This window comes from Melanotaenia boesemani, chromosome 16, assembly GCF_017639745.1.
Source record: "Melanotaenia boesemani isolate fMelBoe1 chromosome 16, fMelBoe1.pri, whole genome shotgun sequence".
Lineage (NCBI taxonomy): Eukaryota > Metazoa > Chordata > Actinopteri > Atheriniformes > Melanotaeniidae > Melanotaenia > Melanotaenia boesemani.
The window spans coordinates 10,609,229-10,630,137 of NC_055697.1; the positions used below are offsets into that span (position 1 = coordinate 10,609,229).

At 40.5% G+C, this 20,909-nt stretch overlaps 1 protein-coding gene across 3 annotated transcripts in view; it reads right to left on the reverse strand.

Moving 5' to 3' along the window:
• Window positions 1-387: 387 nt before the first annotated feature.
• ptk7b (protein tyrosine kinase 7b) overlaps window positions 388-20,909 on the reverse strand; it is a 69,245-nt gene continuing 48,723 nt past the window's right edge. For 2 of the 3 annotated variants that reach the window (XM_042010802.1, XM_042010801.1), the window contains 18 exons: window positions 14,836-14,938; window positions 14,503-14,687; window positions 11,974-12,121; window positions 10,127-10,257; window positions 8,255-8,521; window positions 6,970-7,106; window positions 6,734-6,869; window positions 6,068-6,187; window positions 5,616-5,765; window positions 5,114-5,261; window positions 4,701-4,828; window positions 3,853-4,056; window positions 3,423-3,581; window positions 3,073-3,305; window positions 2,899-2,979; window positions 2,487-2,638; window positions 2,203-2,381; window positions 388-2,079 (listed from right to left, as the gene is read on the reverse strand). In XM_042010802.1, the coding sequence (XP_041866736.1) occupies window positions 1,919-2,079; window positions 2,203-2,381; window positions 2,487-2,638; window positions 2,899-2,979; window positions 3,073-3,305; window positions 3,423-3,581; window positions 3,853-4,056; window positions 4,701-4,828; window positions 5,114-5,261; window positions 5,616-5,765; window positions 6,068-6,187; window positions 6,734-6,869; window positions 6,970-7,106; window positions 8,255-8,521; window positions 10,127-10,257; window positions 11,974-12,121; window positions 14,503-14,687; window positions 14,836-14,938 (2,822 nt within the window). In that variant the 3' untranslated portion in view covers window positions 388-1,918. The remainder of the gene's footprint in view (window positions 2,080-2,202; window positions 2,382-2,486; window positions 2,639-2,898; window positions 2,980-3,072; window positions 3,306-3,422; window positions 3,582-3,852; window positions 4,057-4,700; window positions 4,829-5,113; window positions 5,262-5,615; window positions 5,766-6,067; window positions 6,188-6,733; window positions 6,870-6,969; window positions 7,107-8,254; window positions 8,522-10,126; window positions 10,258-11,973; window positions 12,122-14,502; window positions 14,688-14,835; window positions 14,939-20,909) is intronic. The other variant, XM_042010803.1, reaches the window with a different exon arrangement.

The following is a 20,909-nucleotide window of genomic DNA, read 5'->3' on the forward strand; positions in this document are numbered from 1 at the left end:
ATCATCATGCAGCTGCAAGGACAAGCCGTCATGCTACTCTTCAGTTAGCTGACAAGTAGTGAGATGGATATAATTTACACCACATTCTGGTTTAAAAACTAAAAGCAGTTAACTTTACATGCTAAAGCTGTCAGATATCTAATCTAGTTTTCTTGTAGACACTCAAAATGAAAAGCTTAACAATGTTTTAAGTTCATCATGCTTGAGCTTATTTATTCACTGTAATTCAGCAGTTAAACTATTTGAAGAAGGATTTTATTACCAAAGATTTAAGGTGGAGAAAAAAAACAAACAAAAAAAAAACAAAAAACAAAAGAAAACTTAAAGAAAATGACTACTTATTTACAAATGACTACAGATCTACAATATTACTCACAACACATTGGGTAAAAACACTGTGAACCTTTATTGACAGCAGCATGTATACTTTTGAATATATTTGTGATTACTATGAACATTGCTGAGCAGATTTTAAAAACAAAAAAGGTCTAGGTGTGAGAGCCTAGAATTAAAAAAACAAAAACCAACATCATAATATTATACTAAAAACATATAAAACAAGTTCATGTACAAAGGCCATTGCAATTGATTAGATGTAAAAAAAAGGGAAGCTGTTGAGACAATCCTTCATTTACCAGGCACTTAAATGAGTACTAGTGACCGTTAGTCACCGTTTTGACCTACTTTGTACTTTGTACTCGGTGTTAGCATAAACAGCTGGATAACAAACTGAATGCACACGGAGATGGACCATGAGAACAAATACAGAGCATAACTACCTCACAGAAGTACCATACTATTATAAACAGTTAAAAACAAAACAAAACAAAACAAAACAGGACCTTCTTCATAAATAAACAGGCACCTGCATGTCTTTCTATGCAACATGATAGAAATAAAGCGGATATTCTTTTAAGTGAAGTTAGTGCATGGCTTCTACATTATGTACACATTGCCTGGTGTAATGGAGAGAAATCGTGATTGGACCTCTGAGGATGCTGGTCGCAGGTTAAACTTGGTGAAAGGCTGAATCCCTGCAACTGAGTTGACATGATGTTAGTATGATGGGCATTCTTACCCACCAGTAGACACAAATAAGCACCTGAAAGTTAAAAAAAAAGAACACATATATAAAAATGTATAAAGCCAACAGTGGCACATACTCATTCATTCATTATATTCCTTGGCTATAAAACTTAATCATTTTTCTTTTTTTGTGTTCCTGAAGTGTTACTGTAACATGGATTAGATTCCTGGTCAGAAGCGTAACAGACAACAAACCTTCATGCAAACCTTGCTCCATTTCTTTGTACTTCTACCGCAGCATGAAATAGTTACATGCGCGCGTGCACACACACACACACACACACACACACACACACACACACACTCCAGGGAAATTAGGGCAGTACAGATGAAACTGAATATAGTCTAAAGCAAGCCAGTTAAAATGATCTCACTTTTCACTCAATGTTCGCTCTGGCTTTAGGAGAAAACAAAGAGGAAATGAGAGAACAAACATTTCAGCCTTTTTTCCCCACTGTGTCCATCATCCTTACTAACAGTAAAGGTGAGTATGTGTAGAGGGGTAGAGGCACTGAGGCTGTGAGGCTCCGTGAAACAAAGTGTCTGAGACGGAGCAGCTGCAGATGGGCAGGGGTCACGGTGGAACTGCACACAGGCTGGAAAGGGGGCTGTCCGTGCTCCTGGCACTGCTCACATGAAGCCATTCACACAAATGCGAGTGTGTTTCCACTGATATAGCAAAGAAGTCTAATCCACACACTGATTTGAAATGCATATAAAAAAAATGTTTCTTCTTCAGCCTTCCCTGAAATGTTCAAGACTAATAATCCAGCATCCCTGTCTTTACTTGGGGAGAGGGGGTGGTAAAAGTTCCACTCTGCTGTGCATTATCTCAGACTTTGCTGTCAGATGGCAGCTCCCCCAGAGCGTGGACGATATCAGTGAAGGAGGGACGCTCCTTGAGGCCAAGCGCCCAGCAGCGGACCATGAGCTTGTAGATCTTGGAAGGGCATCCGTCTGGAACAGGTAGCTTCAGCTTCCCCATCTTCAGTCCTGCAGCAACGATCAGAAAGAGAATAATAAAGTTTCTGTGGCTATTAGTTTTCAACTTATGCTGCTTTCTGTGCTCTGAATTAAAAACTGGACTGAAAAGTAGAACTGCAGCATCATGCTCACCTTCCAGCACCTCATCATCACTGAGTTTGCTGTATGGCATGTCCCCATGACTGAACACTTCCCACATTAACACTCCGAAGGCCCACACATCAGACTTGGTGGAGAAGTCATCCTCAAACACAGACTCAGTTGGGAGCCAGCGCAACGGGATCCACGCCTGTCTGTAGTGGTAATACTCACTACAGAAGGAAACATCTAACATTAATCTATAATATCTACCTAAGAGTGTTAACTGTTACTGATTTACTGTGCAATTATAGAGCGCAGTGTGTTTAAGACCAGACCTGTTGTAGACGTCCTTGCTGAGACTGAGTGAAGACACTTTAACCCGCCTCTGACTGTTTATCAGACAGTTTCGGGCAGCAAGGTCTTTGTGAACAAAGCGATGATTTGACAGATGCTCCATGCCGCGAGCCACCTGCACACAGATGGAAACCTGGAGACAAAGAAAACAGTGTTGAGGCGACGTGGCTTCAATAAAACATTTCAAATGTTAAGAGGGCATTATCTCCGTTTCTCTTGGTTTTATAGGAACAGTTTAATGGTACAACAACATTTATTTTCTTTGTCCATTAATAAGAGTGCACAAAGCTGTGTTGGCATACATAACACAAAATCACATCCTGCAGTTTTTATCTGTTCAGTCAGTTTTTTATTTATGCAATGACCATGATCATGTCTCACATTCTTACTTACTTTAGTCTTGGTGCTGAGGGGCTGAGATTTGACCTTGTCATCTTTGCTTTTGGAAATTCTGAGGAACTGCTTCAGATCTCCCTAACATGGCAAGAAGCAATAAAGAGGACTGTATCAGGTTACAGATTTCTTTAATCGTTATGTACAAGTGTCCTTCTGTAGCTAAGTGGTTACCAGGTCGTAGTACTCCAGAATTGTGTAGTGCGGCTCTGCCTCTCTGCAGAGGCCCAACAGTTGGACTACATTGGGGTGGCTGAGCTTAGTGAACATTTCAGCTTCGCGGCGGAAGTCGAGCTGCAGCTGTTCATCTCTGGACTGCAGACTCTTCACCAGCACCACCGTCTCCTCCTCACCCTCCTCGATACCTTTAGCTTTGCATAGCAGCACCTCACCGAACTCCCCTTTGCCTGAGCAAACATTCACACAGCAAAGGTAACAGTTCAGCATCAAGATCTTGAATAACCAGGATATGCTTTCAGAATAAATATACATTTCAAAAAAGGAGCTGCATAATGTTAATTTACCTAAAGTAGTAATAGTCTGAAGGTTTGTGCGAGGAAAGTGAGGCTTATCGTTGGCGTGGCTGTGGCGTTTCTCAGTTGATGCAATGGTGCCCATGTTGGTGAGCGCCACCTCCTCCTGGATCTCAGCTGTGGTGTGGCCGTTCTGTTGAACAGCGCCTCCTGATAAGAACAACACACCACTGAATCTGTAATCTTAGACTTGGAATAATTCCCATAAACATCATAACACAAAAAAGCCCATGTAGTATTTTTCTAAACATACATACGTATTGGAATCAATACAAACTAGTGCCGCTTCTCAACAGTTTTAACATTTTACTTACTTGCAATAGTCCTTCTGAACACAAGATGGCAGCAATATCCTGATAACTGATTGAAGCTTCTGAATGATTTCTAAACTGACCAACAGCAGCCCGCTACACATTCATACCATTAAGACACTCCATCTCAGGCTCCTCTCCGTCTTGGCCCTTCTGCAGTCTTTTGGCGTTGCGTCTCTTTTTGCAGTAGAACATGAGTCCCAGCACTACAATGATGTAAGCCACAGCCGCCCCCACTGACAGGCCGATAGTTTGGATCATCTTGTACGGAGCCTTGTCATCTTCTCCTTCGTGGAAGTGCACTGGTTTGTCTGCTGGACACAAGTAGCAGATTTTCACTGTCTTAAAATGCATATGTATGTACAGTAAGGCCTTGTAGCACAAAGGTTAATGAAACATATAAATTGCCTCATATAAGTTTAAATATAGACCCACTGCAGTTTGCTGTAAAGAGTTTGACTTCACAGACTGTTGGAAAGCTCTACAAGACCACCGTGTCAAACGTCAAGCCCGTATCTGTTTTACAGATTATATGTGTTCATGTTGCTGGTTTGGTTTTGTAGGGAAGTGCTGTCAAGTCAACCCTGACAAACACCAGAATTGAATCATCTCCTTAGTGATACACTGGAATACCACTCTGCTATCTTGGAAGAAAATAAGTTAATTTTGGACACTGGTGCAAGTGCGTGACAGCAATTTTCATCTGCAGTCAGCAAACACAAGAAGCCTCAGAGTGTGAAGCTTTATTAGATCCAACGTTTGTCCAATCCTATCACCCTGGTGACAGCTGGGGCGTCAAGAGATGTGGTTGCAGTTATTAAAAGGTCGCCTCGTATGACAGAGAGAGGGGAGGAGGTTTAATTAACGCCTTCATTCTGCTCTTGTGATGGTGTGTGCACCTTTGTTCCTGTTGAAGTAAAACCTGCTTAAGTATGTTTTTTTCGTGTGTCAAACTCACCCACTACATACAGCTGAGCCACACGGTCTTTGATGCTGCAGCTGTTTCCGGCCACACAAGTATACCTGCCTGTGTCATCTGTGGTGACATCTGTGATCACCAAGGAGCCGTTGGGCATCTTCTGAAACCTAGAAGATGAGAGAGAAAGCAGGAAAAGGAGGGATGAAAGTGGATGTCTAAATGTCACACGCTGCAGGTTTTGTTTCTTTCTCATAAAAGGTGAAAGAGAATAACCTGCAAGACAGAGATAAAGATCTACATCAAATTTATTGGCATGGCCATGCAGGGCAGAAGACTCCTACATGAGACCGTTCATGTTCAGACACAATACTTTGTTTATACAATTTGAATAAAAAATCCATGTATAAAGATGAACCTACAATCAATCTGGTTTGAAAACTGAGTTTTATTACCTCCTGTTCTTACTGATGTCCAGCGCCTTGTCTTTAGCCATCCAGTGGATGTGTGGCTCAGGGTCACCAGTGACCTGGCAGTGCAGGATGGCTGTGTGACCCTGGTATACAGTCGTATTGTCTGGTTCCACCTTAAAACGAATGTACACTATATGTGCACAAACACACATGGACACACAAACAAAAAAACAAAAAAAAAGAATATTATTGCAAGGTTGCAACTGAATGATAACACCAAAGAGGCTACATGGTTGTTGTGACTGGTTAAGAAGCTCTTAATTACTCAATGCAGTTCATTACAAGGCTGCAAAAGGCCACAAAGTGCACAATAGACGGTCTGTTTGAAACCTAATGAAAATAATCAATGATTGTTTAGTCATAAAACCACCCTTGTGTGTACTGAGACCACAAGTGCTTTCAGTGTGAGATTATTGGCAAATGTTGTAGCATCTCTTATTCTTTCCTTATTCCCTGTCTCATGCATGATGACTGAGTGGTTTACCTGCTACAGTGAGGGTCACCAAGGCTCTGATCTCTCCCTGCACGCTGTTGGAGGCGATACAGGTGTAATTACCAGCGTCGCTGCGGGTAACTTTGGTAAAGTGGAGCTGACCGTTCCTCTGCTCCACGTGAGGTGGCAGCTCTCCTCCATCTGCAGGGGGAGACAAAGAGACACCCGGCAACAAAAGGGTGTTTAGGAGGGCCATGCACAATGCTGCACGCGGAATTCAAGTGCTTAATGCGACTCCATTATGGCTAATTCAGATCATCTGTTATTCTTCACCCTGTTTGTTAAAGACTGTGCAAGTTTCAACATATCCTTGTGGAAAAAGTGTTTGTCAGTGTAACACTGTCACAGAAGTGCAGGCAGCTACTGTGAGATATTGTTAAACAACAATTCCTTATCTCATCGAGTCACTGGGAGCCAAGGCTAAAGCAGTGGGGTGTACATACCTGCTTTGGTCCAGCGGATTGTGGGGCTCTCTCTGCCTTTAGCCGAGCACTGGATAGTGATCTCCTTATCCAGTTCCAAGCACTGGGAAGGTTGGGGGGTCGGCGTGAATTTCAGCTTCTCTAAAACACAAGGCAAAACACCACACACATTACACATGTGGTTAACAGATGGGAGGGTGAGGGCATGTCAAAGCTTCTTTTGTGCAAGTCACCCTGCAGATGAAATGATACTGAAATGTACACACATATTTAGGGAAATGTGGCTTCACACATGCTCACAGATCTGAAGAGTGTAAAGACTGAGGTGTATCAGAAGTGGAGATCACATAAACAAAAACACCCTAAAAGCCCAGACAACACCGTGACATCTATCATAGTATCATGCTGCAGCGAGAATGTATCACAAAGATATGTTAAAATGTAATAAAGCTGCCATATTAAACACCTCTGTGGGTGTCATGCAGACTCATTTTAAGGAAACACACACACGCACGCACACACAAAGGACCAGACATGCCCACATTTGTTTATTTTCTCTCAGCTCTGCATCATTATGGTATACTCATTTCACCTTAGTCTGGGGAATTAGTTCAAAATGAAAGCTGAGTAAGGAAAGTATAATCTGCTGTATACATTGATCAACAGAGTGATTCCCCTTCAGCTCACCGAGCACAGTGACTCTAGCTTGGCCAGACAGTCGGCCGCCTGCAGTCTTGGTTTCGCAGCCATACATGTGAGCATCATATACCTCCACGTTGTTGATTCTGAGGGTGCCATTAGGAAACAACTTAAAACGAGAATCCTGGTGGAGAAAATATAGATTTCCAAATTAATTCTGTCTTGTGACAAAATATTAGGTTTAGGTTTACATCGGAAAAAGAAAGAAGACAGCGCTAGCAAACCTCAGATGTGATAATGATGTTGTTGCGGAGCCAGGTGACTTCAGGTTGAGGGTTGGCCTGAGCGTGACAGTGAAGGTAACCTGGTTTACCTTCCTCTAAATTACTGTCCTGAGGTTTAATTACCCACACAGGAGCAGCTGTGGACACACAAATAGCACATTTTAGACCAACAACTGATATTCTGTATGTATACTTAACACATCGGCTGTCCCTTGAAGGATTGCAGAAAGTGTTGATTAGTAAGGCCCTTTGGCCTGTTTAAATATGGACACCATTAATAATTCCTGTGTATCTGGCAGATGGTCCCTGTGTTCCCATTATGCTCTTGGCACTGGCGAGTGAACATGAAGGAATGTAGATATATTTGGCATACGCTGTAAAATGCCCATTCTCCATTTGCTTGAGTATGTTTCCAGCTAAAGTTGAAATGGAGGAAAAAGTTTAAAGCCCTCTGAAGGTTGCAGTGGCTGGAACTACACTGAAGCACTGAGTAGGGACAAAGCATTGCAGAGCTGAGGACTCATTCTTTTGAGATTTCTTCATTTTCCAGATTTAAGGTAATTTAACTAAGTAATTTAATTTAGTAGGTAATTTAAGTAAGTCTGCAAAATACCTCAAGTATTTGAAATGAACATTTTATTTGTGTTTATTTTAATTTGTTCCACAGTATTCATTCCTTCAACAAAAAGGGTTCCACATGTTCAAGACCTGCAACTCCAAGACTTAATTCCTATCACCGTTTCGTACTTTTTGTTTTAATTTGATGTATTATGTAATGCTCTATTGTTTGTCTTAGGTTGTGTTTATCCAATTCTAATTCTGGCACTGGTAAAGATCCGCTGATACCTGCTGAGACCTATTTTCATTTTGCCGATACCATAAATCTTTAGAAGTGAATGAGGATGTTATTTCTTTTTCACAACAATGTTGTGGTAAATAGCAGTTGTTTCTGTAGCCAAACACATCTGGAACTAATTGTTTATTCTGTTTTTGTATGCATATTTAAGCATGCACATATCTTTCTGTTTACAGGGATTAGGGTTTGATACCCTAAAATAGACTATTTTATTGATCATACTGATTAATTTATTTAATCTCTGTAAAAGCCAGAAAATTCCTTCAATTGAAAAAAATAAAAAAATAAAAAAAAAATCCTACATTTATTTATTTTTAAACTTTACAACATTTTATACAGTTACAATGTTCAAAGATCTGAACTTTCTGAATATGTTTTAACAGCACTTGTACTCCCCTTATGGTATTTACATATAAAACTATGACTTACTGGCCACAGTGAAGGTGACCTGCTGCGTCTTGCGTCCGGCCTTGTTCTGGGCCACACAGGTGTAGGTGCCTGAATCGCCCTCTTCTGCTGGACCAAAGACCAGATTCAGGCCGTCTTGGTACACCCTGCCCTCTGTAGGCACCCGTTGACCTTCTCTCTCCCACCACACCTCGGGGCTAGGCCTGCCCCGTGGGGGACGACAGGCCACTCGCTGCAGGTCATCCGCGGTCAACACCTTTGACATTTTGGGCACCATGTCTTCTATCTCTGTGGAGGAGGAGGTGAATAATTTTCAGTGTCAAGCAGCAGTTTAAACACTGGAATTATTTAATACTTTGTCATTAATTTATGTCCAAAACCAATTAAGGTTTTTTTATTTAATAGAATAGAATAGAATAGAATTTCACCCTAAGAAAACTTAATTCCAACCCACCATTTTGTTAACACATTTCTTTCTTTTTTAGTCCTGATAGTTAATGAAATATATACAAAGTAGGTTGTATTTAGTGTCAGAAGTAAGTCAAACCTATTAAAGTTGGGTCATGCCAAAACCAGAAGCCCCTACACAGAAAATGGAACAGGATCTTTGCTACAAAGGCTCATAAGACCTCCCACTACTGTGAGCTTTAATACTCTGTGTCCCCAATGGAAGTCATTAGGACTTTATCGGCCAACAGTGCTCTAAACTGTGGTCAATGCCTTAGATTTTCTACGAGTCCAAATCTAAATTAAGTAATAACACATGAAAACACACATTTTTCAGCAGATGAAAGAGAAGCTGAGCAGGGCGAAGGAGGAGGGCGGGGAAACGAATGAGGCGGAGCTTTGATAGGCTGTTTAAACTTGTCCCTAAATGCTGAATTCTACTGTGACACAATCCCCTATAATGCCTGCAGAGATTACCATCAAATTAAGTGAATTAAGGTATTTAAATGGAACTGTGGCTCACTGGGTTAAAACTGCAGTTACAGTCGTACCTCGTTAATCCCAAACCCTTGGGGTAAAGGGGGCCGTTTGAGACAAATTGAGTACTCAGGACATTAAAATGCATAGAAATTCCAGCCTTAAGCTTATTCTGAATATTTGACTTGCATGCACTTGCATTTCATAATGCTAACTGATTAGTAAAATGAGAAGATACAATAGTTTGGTTTGTTGTTTTTTTTTTTTTTTTTACCAAGAGGAGCCACCTAAAACAAGGTCTTAGAAAGTTGTTCTTTCCAAAAATATGGAAAGAGCTGGCTCAAGTACAGTATTTAAAACAGCTATGATGTGTCTGGACTTGTATGTTTGATCAGTTTCTTTGCATGTATCATAATCTTGGTTAGATTTGATGTCGTCCTTATGTTTAGGCTTCATTTTGCAGAAATGTAATAAACCTGTCCATTTAGAAATAGTTATTGCTTTCAAGCAAAGCTCTGTCTAATGAGACTAATGACATTCAGCATTTCCCAACCTGATAATTACACTGCTTGTTAGCCTGTCTCAGTCAAACTGGAATGTTGTTTTTACTGCCACTTACACACTGCCAGGTGTTGTTCACTTTGGAGGAAGCTTGCTGGGCTAAACAAAGCTTGGAAAACAGCTGGACTGTTGGAGGAAATATTACAAAAAGGAAGTGGCAAAATGATCCAGCGCAGTGTATATAGTAGGTACAGCTGGGCCGGATGTCAATAAGAGAATTTGATTATCATCAGAGAGATCTGGCCCTAAGTGATAGAGCCAGAAAAAAATGGAGAGTGGAGAAAGAAGGAGGGGAAGATGAACATGTAGCACAAATGGCCCTCTTACTCTCATATTACCAAATCCCAGGTGTTTATCTTTCACCAATTCAGCAGCTGCAATTTTGTGTGTATGTATGTGTGTGTGTACCAGCTATGAGGAGTGAGGTCTCCAGTGTAACATGGGATCCTCTGAGGCCACGGCCAACACACTTGTAGGTTCCAGTGTTCCTGGGTTTGACTTGTGTGATCAGCAGTGTCCCATTGGCCATCAGGATCACTCTGTAGAGAGGAAACAGGTAAAACACTTCTTTATTTTACATGAAAGCAGCAGATATTCACAGTAGATGGCACAGAATTAAATGTTCTAATCTATTTTAGATTTAATCTGCAAATTAAAAAAAAATACACAGAAAATTTGACTATTTTTTACAAAGACTTCTTAAGTCTGGGCAAGTAACTATACAATGCTTGAATTACCCTGATTTAGTAAAACTAATCCATATGCTGCTCCACAGATTTAGAGTGAGAAAGTGCTAATTATTTGTATTGAGAACACAAGAAAATTGCCCCATATCTTGAGTTCATTTTTAAAAAGACCTCTTTTTAGGAGATGAAGACTGATGGCCTGCTCCTACATCTCTGGAAGGCCGATGGCAGCATGAGAAGTAATTAAAAGCCGACCTTAAGCTAGCTTCAGGGATGACAGATAAGGAGCTGTACACTCCACACAGCAACTCTCAAAGACAAATAAGGAGCTTATCACAGATTCATGAGTAAGTCATTGCTAAGCTCATGAGAACATTAAATATGTAAAAGAAGGAGGAATAAGTAAAGTTTTCCAAAAGCAGGATTTCTCCAGGTTCTGTCGGGACTCCCTCAGGAGGGGTGACATTTCTGTGTCATTTCTTCTTTGCTCAGGAGCGGAAGGGAAATGAGCTGTGGGACTTCGAGTGCATTTCCACCCATGAGATGGTGAACTAGTCTGTGAAACATTACTGCACTCTAAAATAACTACAAAAGAAAATAAGTTAAACATTTTTAAGGCAATTATCTTAGACACGGTTCGGCCTCATGTTTTTTGCCTCCATAGTAGGTCTGACCCACGGCAAAGAATGTGTCTGCAAAAACAACCTTGAGTTTAAGCCAGTATATTTTTACTTATCTTCACACACATGAAAAACAATCTACATCAGTTATTCATACATAGTCAATGAAGGGTTATATAAACAATACAGGTGTGAAACAGATGATGTTCCCTGAACAGAGCTACATTCCTTTGGCCTTATAAATCGGCCCACTTAAATAAACAAAAACACACAAAACAAGGCTGTCTTAGAACTCCTCAACCAGAGACAATGTCAGAGCCAGTCTGTGACTGTGTGTTTTTGTATCAAATATAATACTGCCTCAATAGCTCATTAAACAGATAACTTGCAGTTGATATCAGTCTTTCACCTCCACTGTGAGCTCATTTAAAAACAGACCCTCAAAATCCAGCTCTCGACATTGAACAGGCAATGTGACCATGTATAAGCACGAGGTGCTAACAATCCTAAGGGTAAACGTAAAAATTGGTTATTATCTAGAGCTTATGTATTTATAGAGGACATGCTGGTAAGCAGATTGTAGCTTGAGGGGTTTTTCTGCTCACTGCATGAACACTGGAGACCTGGAAAGTCTTTTGTGATAAGGTGGAGAAGAAAGCTGAGCTAATGCGGTGGTACAGTTGACTGCAGAGAAACTTTACCGTGTTGTGTTCCAGTAATAACATTCCTTTATCTGCACATGGAGAGCCAAGAGGCTGATACAGGGGTTCCACCTCAGTCAGTTCACAGAAATATCCAAATGTGGCTCACAGAAGTGATGCTTATATAACGGAAGATGGACTAAACTGATGGCAGAATGACTTAAGGATGAGTGTACGAGGACAGTCTGAGAATAAAAACTTTAAGGAAATATTTGAGGGCATGATAGGAGGATTTAGGATTGGCATACCGAGACTTATTTGTCAGCAGTTCATTCTCATGGTACCACTCCAACATGGGGGCAGGCTCTGCAGTAAACTGGCAGTGGAACACGGCCTCCTCGTTCCTCAACACCACCTGGTCCTCAGGAGTGACCACAGGCTGAGGAAAGCTCTTATCTGTGAAAGAAAAAAACAAAGAATGTGCATGGCATCTATAGGCATTAGTCCAGTTCCACCTGTGTGGATGCTTGTGCATCGTAGATAAACTGGCTTTTATTAAAAGCTGCCAACAGCAGTGTGAAGCTGGTGAACAAGCAAGTGGTGGTGCGTGTCAACACTGCAGGGGCCCTCGGGGAGACTTAATGAGGTCAGTGAACAGACCCAGCAGCTTATCTCCTTTTCTACCTCTTGGATCATAAAATCACACACAGGAGATCATCTCTCACAGACAAGCTATTCATAGAAATTGGGGTTAAAACTTAAGTGACATCAACTAAAGTGGAAAAAACAGAAGCAATGGACAAAGAATGAATCAGCCTAGTTATTCTGCACTTTGAATGATTTTTTACTCTCCCCCCCCCCAAAAAAAAGCCTAAACTGTTTCCGGGCTAAAACTGGGCTGCCCTAACCTGCCAAAAGCAGAAATTTGGTAGTCCAGAAGCTGGAGGAGGACTTATTACCATAACTTCTACACTCCAAACACAAAGCTGAGGGCTTTTGAGCTTAATAAGAAATGGAAACATGAGAAATACCCCTAATCCAGGTTTTTGGGTGTGAGTAAATACTTTAAATCTACAAAGCTAAAGACAGTAGGCTGTAAGAAGTAGTTTTAGGATATGGCCATGTTTTGTTGAGAAAGAAGGTGTGCAGTTGGAGAACATTTGTTCCACCCAGGAAGTCAGTGGGCAAGCCTTCCCTTCAGATTTGTAACTGGTTATTCATTGAAAACCAGCCTGAATCTGTTGGCGTCTCTGTAATCACGTCCAACAGAAGGGCAGAGGGTGGCAACACGTAACTGGAAACTCAACAATTATCCAATCTTCTTTCACCCAGGTGCGAACCTTGCGTGCACTTAAAGTGAAAAGGCTATTAAGTGTCTCACACAGATGTGCTACTGTATGAACCACCCTAATTTTACAGCATACTACAAGGATAATATATAATGAGCATGCATAGACACAGAAAAACAAACAAGAGGCAGCAGGAAAACAAATAGCTTACTTGTACAACACAAGCTGCATTTACTATCAGATCAACAGAACGACCTTGCTGCTGGGGGAGCTAATGTTATTGCTCGCTCTGCATTTGTGATAGTATTTCTGTCTGCACGGGGGGCAAAGGAAGAAGATGCTAGCACACACTTTGATAATCATATTAGAAACTCCATCACTTTCTTCCCCTGCTCTGTCTCTTCTCTAATGGACTATGCCCTCCTCTCTTTTTTTATTTCCAGCTGTGCAAGTGTGGAAGAAAACATCCAGAAAACCACTGTGTGTTCAAATTTGACCACTTTAAATAAGTTTAAAAATAGATATAAAATGGAAATGTGAATGGGTCACAGAATGAGTCTGTGCAGCCCCTCCAGGTGGAGCAGTGGGAGTGAACGCTCACTCGGCTAGAAGGTACATGTTGGACAGGGAAGCTGCTGACTTGATTACTCAGAGTGTGAGAGTGTTAGCGACCACCGCCAAAACAAATACTGAAGGTAGAGCTTGAATGATGGGAGAGAGAGATAGGGAGGGAGACTTTGTCTGAGCGAGCTAGAAAGTGAATCAAAAGAGGGAATGCAATCATCAAAACAAAGCAGTGAGTCAGACAAAAACATTACCTTCTGGCTACAAAGCCCCGTGGGAATGTGGTTCATGGACAGATTTTGTGTAAATTTAACCAAAGTGCAGCTTCAGTCTGTCCTCTGTAGCCTCACTGCTCTCTGGATGCTTACAGTGGCTGAGCTCTGACAGCCACAGACATAATGAGAGGAGAGACCTCTTCCTTTTATCAGCATAGTAATTTGAAGTATAAATCCTTATGGGTATTTAAACTCAATTAGAAAAACACCATTGCAATCAGAAGGATGTTTAATTCCTTAAACTGAGTGGCTTTCAGAGCACAGAAACATTGGCATGGTTCTTATAACTAATTCCCCTTTTTTGTGTGTCAGGACTGCAGGCACCGGAGTCAATTGTGGTTAACAGAAATGATTTAATAGGATCTTTATCTCCTTCTTTAGTGTAGGAGCTTAAAAAAATATTTGTGAAGTAGCTAGACTGTTAGTAGTCAGACTGACAACTACAATGACTGGTCCACAATGTACAAATGGTTGAACATGAGTGGGACATTAAAAACAAATAAATAATAAATGAATAATAACTATGAAAAGTCAAAGCCTTTCTCAGTATGAGATCTAGACTGTGAGAAGCACCGTCACTATTCATCACAGTGATCATGATGCTGATATTTAATAATAAAAGGAAAAGAAAGCAGATTTCTTAGAAAAAAAAAACAAAACAAAAAAAAAACAAAAAAAAAAAAACGGTACTATACACACTCACACACACCTATAATGTTGAGCGTAAAGTTGCTGTTGCTGCATACGTGTCCTGCAGCATTTTTGGCGCAGCAATAGTAAAGACCATTGTCGTCTGGACTGGCAGTCTTGATGGTGAACGTCCGCTCCTTGTTGTTGATCTGATGGCTTTTCTCTGTCAGCTTTACTCCATCTTTGAACCACTGACATGTTGGCCTGAGAGGGACAGGATTAAGGCATGAGGGAGGTTAAGAAGAAAAAGGAAGATTCAAGGTCGAGAACAGAAGAAGACATGGGACATGTGGCAATGAGAGAGGCCCTCAAGGAGAAAACTATAGTTGTTCAACTTGACCCGGTGACTCACCGTGGGTGTCCGTCGATATGGCAGCGCAACGTGACTGACGTAGAACTTTCAATGTCCCCTTCAAAAAGAGGCTCCTTCAACGTCACACCGCCACTTTCTAACCCTGCAGATGCAGAAAAACAGGAGAGAGCATTAAGCCAGAGGATGGAGGAAATATAGGATGACAGAAAGAATCACAAAGAAAGACATGAGCAAACATCGAGTTAAGTGGACGCCCTGTCATCCGTCCACATAGGACAAGACTAATGGGTGCAGCAGGGATGAAGACAGTCAGGAACATCACTGTGACAGCACTATGATTATGATAGACAAAGCAGCGAGCTAGCGCATCATTAGGTCAGCTTACATCAGCATACCACTGCACTCACCAGAGCGAGATGGGCATTTACTGTGCTTTTTACAGACATTTAATGGATAGTTCATTGACTCACTCTGTTAAAAGGGACGCACTGCTGTTAGAGCAGCCCATAAAAATGAGGCAGAAGTGAAAGCAAGCAACAGGGCAGTGATGAGCATGTTTCAACATATCACTTGTCAGTTTTAGCTTAAGAAAAAGTTGGAATAAACCATCTATCAACATTGAAATGACTCAGTTGCCCCCTGAATAGAAGCAAGCATTGGCACTGAAAAACAAATGGCATAATGTGGTTTTAACATTCAGATTTTGATACGCTGAGCTTCACTGTACATATGGTGCGTAAATCTCCCAGTCGTTAACTAGCCTCTTTTTTTAAGCTAGAAACTGTCTGTTACAAAGAAATAAACCACTGCTGAAGTAGACAACCAAAAATTCCCTCCATATTACTTAAATAAATACATTTATTTTGCAAAACTAAGATTTTCTTCTGTTACAGTCACTTTAGAGTTCTTGTAACGTAGTCCCACCTTGCTGGAATTTCCCTTCTACTGATTGACAGCATGGGTTAATTGTTATTTATGTGATGATATCTAGGCTGTGGTCGCATGACAAGCAGTATGTGTATACATTGTGGTTATAGGGTGCATAGGTGTTCACTAAGAGGGCATATTTGAGTCGCTTCAGTTTAACCACAAGTCTGTTGTACTGTGCTTGTATTTGGATAAAACAAATGCATGTACAGTATGCTGAGCTGTCTTCCTATGGCCTGTAGCTTAATAGAGTGCCTGCTGCACCTCAGCTGCTGCATGGATCATCTATGAAATATGCATGGCATGAGCCAACCTGAGAATGCTGAGGGGAGGAAGGAAAGACACAGCACCCTTTTGAGGTCAAATTGGGCGCTAGAGGCAGATGTGTCAATGAATTTCACAGGAACCTGACAGTGTGCCACACAAGGCATCATGGGAGCTATCTCCCCAGTAATAAGGCCTCAAACTCCTGGCTTATATTCTCATCTGAGACAGGCACTGCTCCTTAGCTTCTTCTGAAAAAAGCTGCTCAACCACTGTGCATGTTTTTTTCCCCCTTCATCTTGTTGGTTTTGTATTTGCAGTTGAAGTAATGTGCTTTCATATGTCCATAAGATACATGACTTCGTTTCAGATGTAGTGGTGACAACCGTTAAAACACAGATGATGATAATGTGCCAGCTCAGATGAATGCAAACATACTCATATCAAACACTGGAAATTGGTTGTTTCTATAATACTAATAGCTATAGTAACTTTGTGAGGAAAAGGAGGTGATAAAGAACAAGTCCGCTATGGAGACTTGAGGCCAGACTCTAAGATAGCCCTGTTATTAGTCCACAGAAAGGAAAAAGGAACTGAAAACCAGAAGGGAAAACAATGAATCACAAAGAAAGAAAGTTTAAGACATGGTGTGAAGGAGCAGCTAGTCATTTGCAGAGCGAGTTGGATTTAGATCAGAACCAATAATATGTACACATTGTCAACCAGCAGGTGTGTGTTGGTAATATCAGAAGGTCTTAAGTTATCATCTACAGGAGACAAGAGTTAAATTTCAAAGCCTTAAATATTCTGGGTCCACATGGTTTATTAGCCATCCATTTTAAAGAAACAAAATTCTGCAAGAATTCTTCACATTACTACAAACGTAATTCACATATGCAACACAATGCATACTGGCTTTAGGCAGGCTGAAGTTCTTCAACTCCTAATCCACGTGGGTATCAATTCTGGGTATCACTTTACTGTCAGTTTGCCCTGGACTTTTCAAACAGCCACACATGCAAACCCTCTATCCACAGCTCCTTTCATAGTTCAAATTTCTCCAGCTGTCCACTCAACAAACAGAAGGCAGAGTTTCATAACCTATTAGTGGCAAATAACTCCCCGTAATCCCTCACTGCATGACTAAGTGTTGGAGCAGGTCTGGCAGCTAACAGCATAATTAGGGGCGTATAATTATTATGTTGGAGGCGGAACAGGAAGCTCTATCAACATGGGGATGATAAAAGATGAATTGTCAGAATATAGTGAATGCAGATGTTCGAATCGTTCGTTGCTCATCAAGCAGCTGAATGTTTGTTTCACTCAGTGAGCTGATTTGTTGCCATGGAGAAGGGCCTTTGCAAGAGTGGGCCTGGGTACAGTGGGTTAGCTTAAGGAACACAGAGGACAGCATTTGACTGATAGAACCATATGGGTTAAAAATATCCAAAACACACGGACAAGAGTTCTTATACTGTAAACATTTAATACCCATGGACAGTCCTGGCCTGGCCCGCTGTCAGAGGCGGTGTCGGATTTTATCAGCTGTGGCTGACAGAGGTCAGCAACCAGGCTGGATCCATGGAGAGATGCTACTGCTGTGTCGAAGCAGAGACAGGAGGAAGAGGAAGAGCAGGAGCAAAGTCTCTGCAGAAGAGAAACTGACTGAGAGAGCCTCGGTCATTAAACAGAAGCTCAATTTGATCAGCTAACAAAAAACATCACGGGGGGTAAAAAAAAAAAAAAGCTGTGGGAATTGTGATCAAACAAGAAAAAAGTGGAACTGTATTCCTGACCAGTGTGTAGGAAAAATGTAGGTTAAGGACACATGCTGTGTGACTAAACTAAGATGGTGCATGCATGTTTACTCATGTGAAAGTGACTCTTTGACTTAAACATGAATGGGGAGAAAAATGTGCCCGGTTGCGCTGCTACTGAATAATCTTTCTTGTTTCTGCCAGCTATGTCACTGAACCCAAAACACTGTCAGTCTGCATCTTCTCAGAAACTCATGTGAAGCTTTGCCTCCAGGACCAAAACCCACACTGACAATAGTGATGCCTGAGCCCTCTACCTCTGCTGGGTGCAGTCTCTCCATGGAGACCAAGTGACCAGAAAGGGGTGGGGGTGGGGGGGCTAAAACTTCGATTAGTAAAAACAGAGGCTGGATAATTACTCTTGAATAACTCTACTGACGGGATTAGTCCACCCACCACTGAAAGCAAGATAAATTTACTCTCACTCTTCAGTGGAGGAAGGGCAGCAATTTCCTCCAAAGCAGTCGAAGTACAGTACATATGGAACACCCCCCACCCCTCCTTACAACCCACATTTACCACTATGCACGCAAACTTGCACACGCATGAGTGGACACACGGGCAGGATTAGTGCCAGGGGGTCTTTATGTTAAATCTGCTTGTGGCTTCATCGTCCGTTAAATGCATGTTGGATAAATATGGGAACATCCATCATAACATGGTTAGATCCATTTAAAGTGATGCAGAGATGGCCAGCCAACCAGCACAATATTACACAGAGACAAATGTGTTGATGAACACAGACAGATTCAGCATACAGATGTGATTAGGTATGATTTATGCTTCCTTACTTTAGGCGTTTGGTTGAAAATAAGCTATCCTGCGATTGATCTAATTTCTCTTAAGAGAAGCCAGAAATTCTTCTGTAGCTGGTTATTTGCCTGAAGAATCCACTCATGGCTTTATTCTTTCTACTTGATACAAGACCATGAGTGTTACTACTCCTGCCAGAATGTTAGTGTGTAGTATAATGAAAACGTTGCAGCACATATTAGCAGTCTCTCAGCTGTGTTTCTGTGGCTCATATCCGCTTTATGTATTCACTCGTTACAAATTTTACAAAAGAGAGAAGTCCGTATTATAGATAAAGTCGGCTAGTTGGATCATAAAAAACTACAGTCTGTTTTTTACAATCTAAGTTACTGAAAACAGGTTCCAGGTTACTGGAACAGGCTGGGGGACGAAATAGGCAATGCCTACATATCTACATACAGTATTTAAAACAATATATAAAGATATGGTACATTTCTGTACTAAACAGGACAGAAATGGTATGGAATGAAGAGGTATTATATAGACTGAGTAGTATTATTATTATTACTACTGCATAAAATCATTGTAATTATTGTAAACTTGTAGATTATATAAACATAATATAATTACTATACTGGTATCACTATTATAACTATTACCGTTGTTGTTGGTACAACTATTACTATTGTATAACTACATGACAAAAACTATTTTTAGGGAGATTGACTGTATATACTGAATATTGGTATTATTTTTATTTTTTAATTTTATATTTTGTCATTATGTTCAAAATAAACTTTTCATTCATAAGGATATGATCAGATACAGCTTAATTGAAACCATTTGACCTCTTCCTTAGGCCTGTCGCAATAAGCAATAAGTCAATTAATTGCATGGTAAGAAAGAATGAACACAACAAGTTTGCCTTTCGCCCCTTTGACCAGACATGGTTTGTACAAGCTCCCCCTTTCTTTTAGGGATCAAGAAGCATTGGTTATCCAGCCTTTCAGTGAATGTTAGGTACTATTCCTTTATCCCTAAAAGAAAAGGGGGACCTTACCTCTGCAAAAGGGTAGGGCCAAGGGGAGGAACTGGGATTGGGCCATAGTTTCAGGTCAAAATTTATAAGTAATTTGAGACAACCACACAGAAACATTTAAACAAGGAATTTCAGATCAGAAAGACAGAGGGGGACTTTCCTGGGGGATAAAAAAATCCCAAATTCCTGACAAATGAAAATTTCTGGAATATTTGTTGGAAAACACCTTTTGTGCATGTAAAGAATCAGTGCACTGGGAAAAAGGGTCTTTAAGAACTACTTGTTGTCTGGGGTCGTTATAAATCTACAGAAGATGACGGAAAAATGAGGAAAAGTGAAGCAAAATGAAAAAAAATGGTTTTGAAACTAAAACAAGGAGTTTAACGATTCTCCAAAGGACTGAGGAGGAACACAAGAGTCAGATGACTTCTGGGTTATTAACAGTAAAAATACAAATTATAGACATATAATCTATTATTATTATTGTACTGTGGACAGTCTGCTAAAACATCCCCCTTTCAGAGTGGATGGGCTCGTGCAGAGGGTTGTCATGTCGGTGCCCTCATTTGTACAATATTGTGACTGTGCTTCACTCTATACTGTGATTGACTGTTTATACTGTATATATGATAAATATGCTGTCATGGACGTACATATTTTTAAGAATTATTTAAATCTTTATATATTTTGTAAATATATACTTTTTATTTATGTTTTATCTGCTGCTTGACAGTGTTGTTTTTGGCAGGCATGTCAGTTTTAGTCTTAGTTTTAGTTGTCATGACGATGCTTATTAGTTTTAGTCACGTTTTAGTCATTTTTAAGTTTGATAGTTTTAGTCCAGTTTTAGTCGACGAAAACTCAAAAGGTTTTAGTCATATTAAAAAAAAGTATTGGTCTTAAATTAATTTAAGTCAATAATAGGTATTAAAAAGTGGAATCAAGGTTGACAGGATATAACAAGTTTTGCAATTCATAAAACAAGTTAACCTTAATGCTTTTACATAATAACCAGATTCTTTACCAGATTGATAGCTTGAGTCTGGACTGGAAATGTCACAAGAAAATGGCAGATCTATAAGTTCAACATATAGCAACACATTGTGAGCTTGTTGTTTGGTTATTTTCATCAATAATTACAAATTAAAATGAATGGTTTTAGACTTAAGAAGGTTTCCCACCCAACAGCAAATACTTTCTGATCTACTTAGGGTTATGCATTGCACAGATAAAGTGCTAACTGTGGAATCAATTATTCCAAAAAAGCAAAGAGAAACAACATCCTTACTTTGGTAAGTGTGGCTTTATTTCTG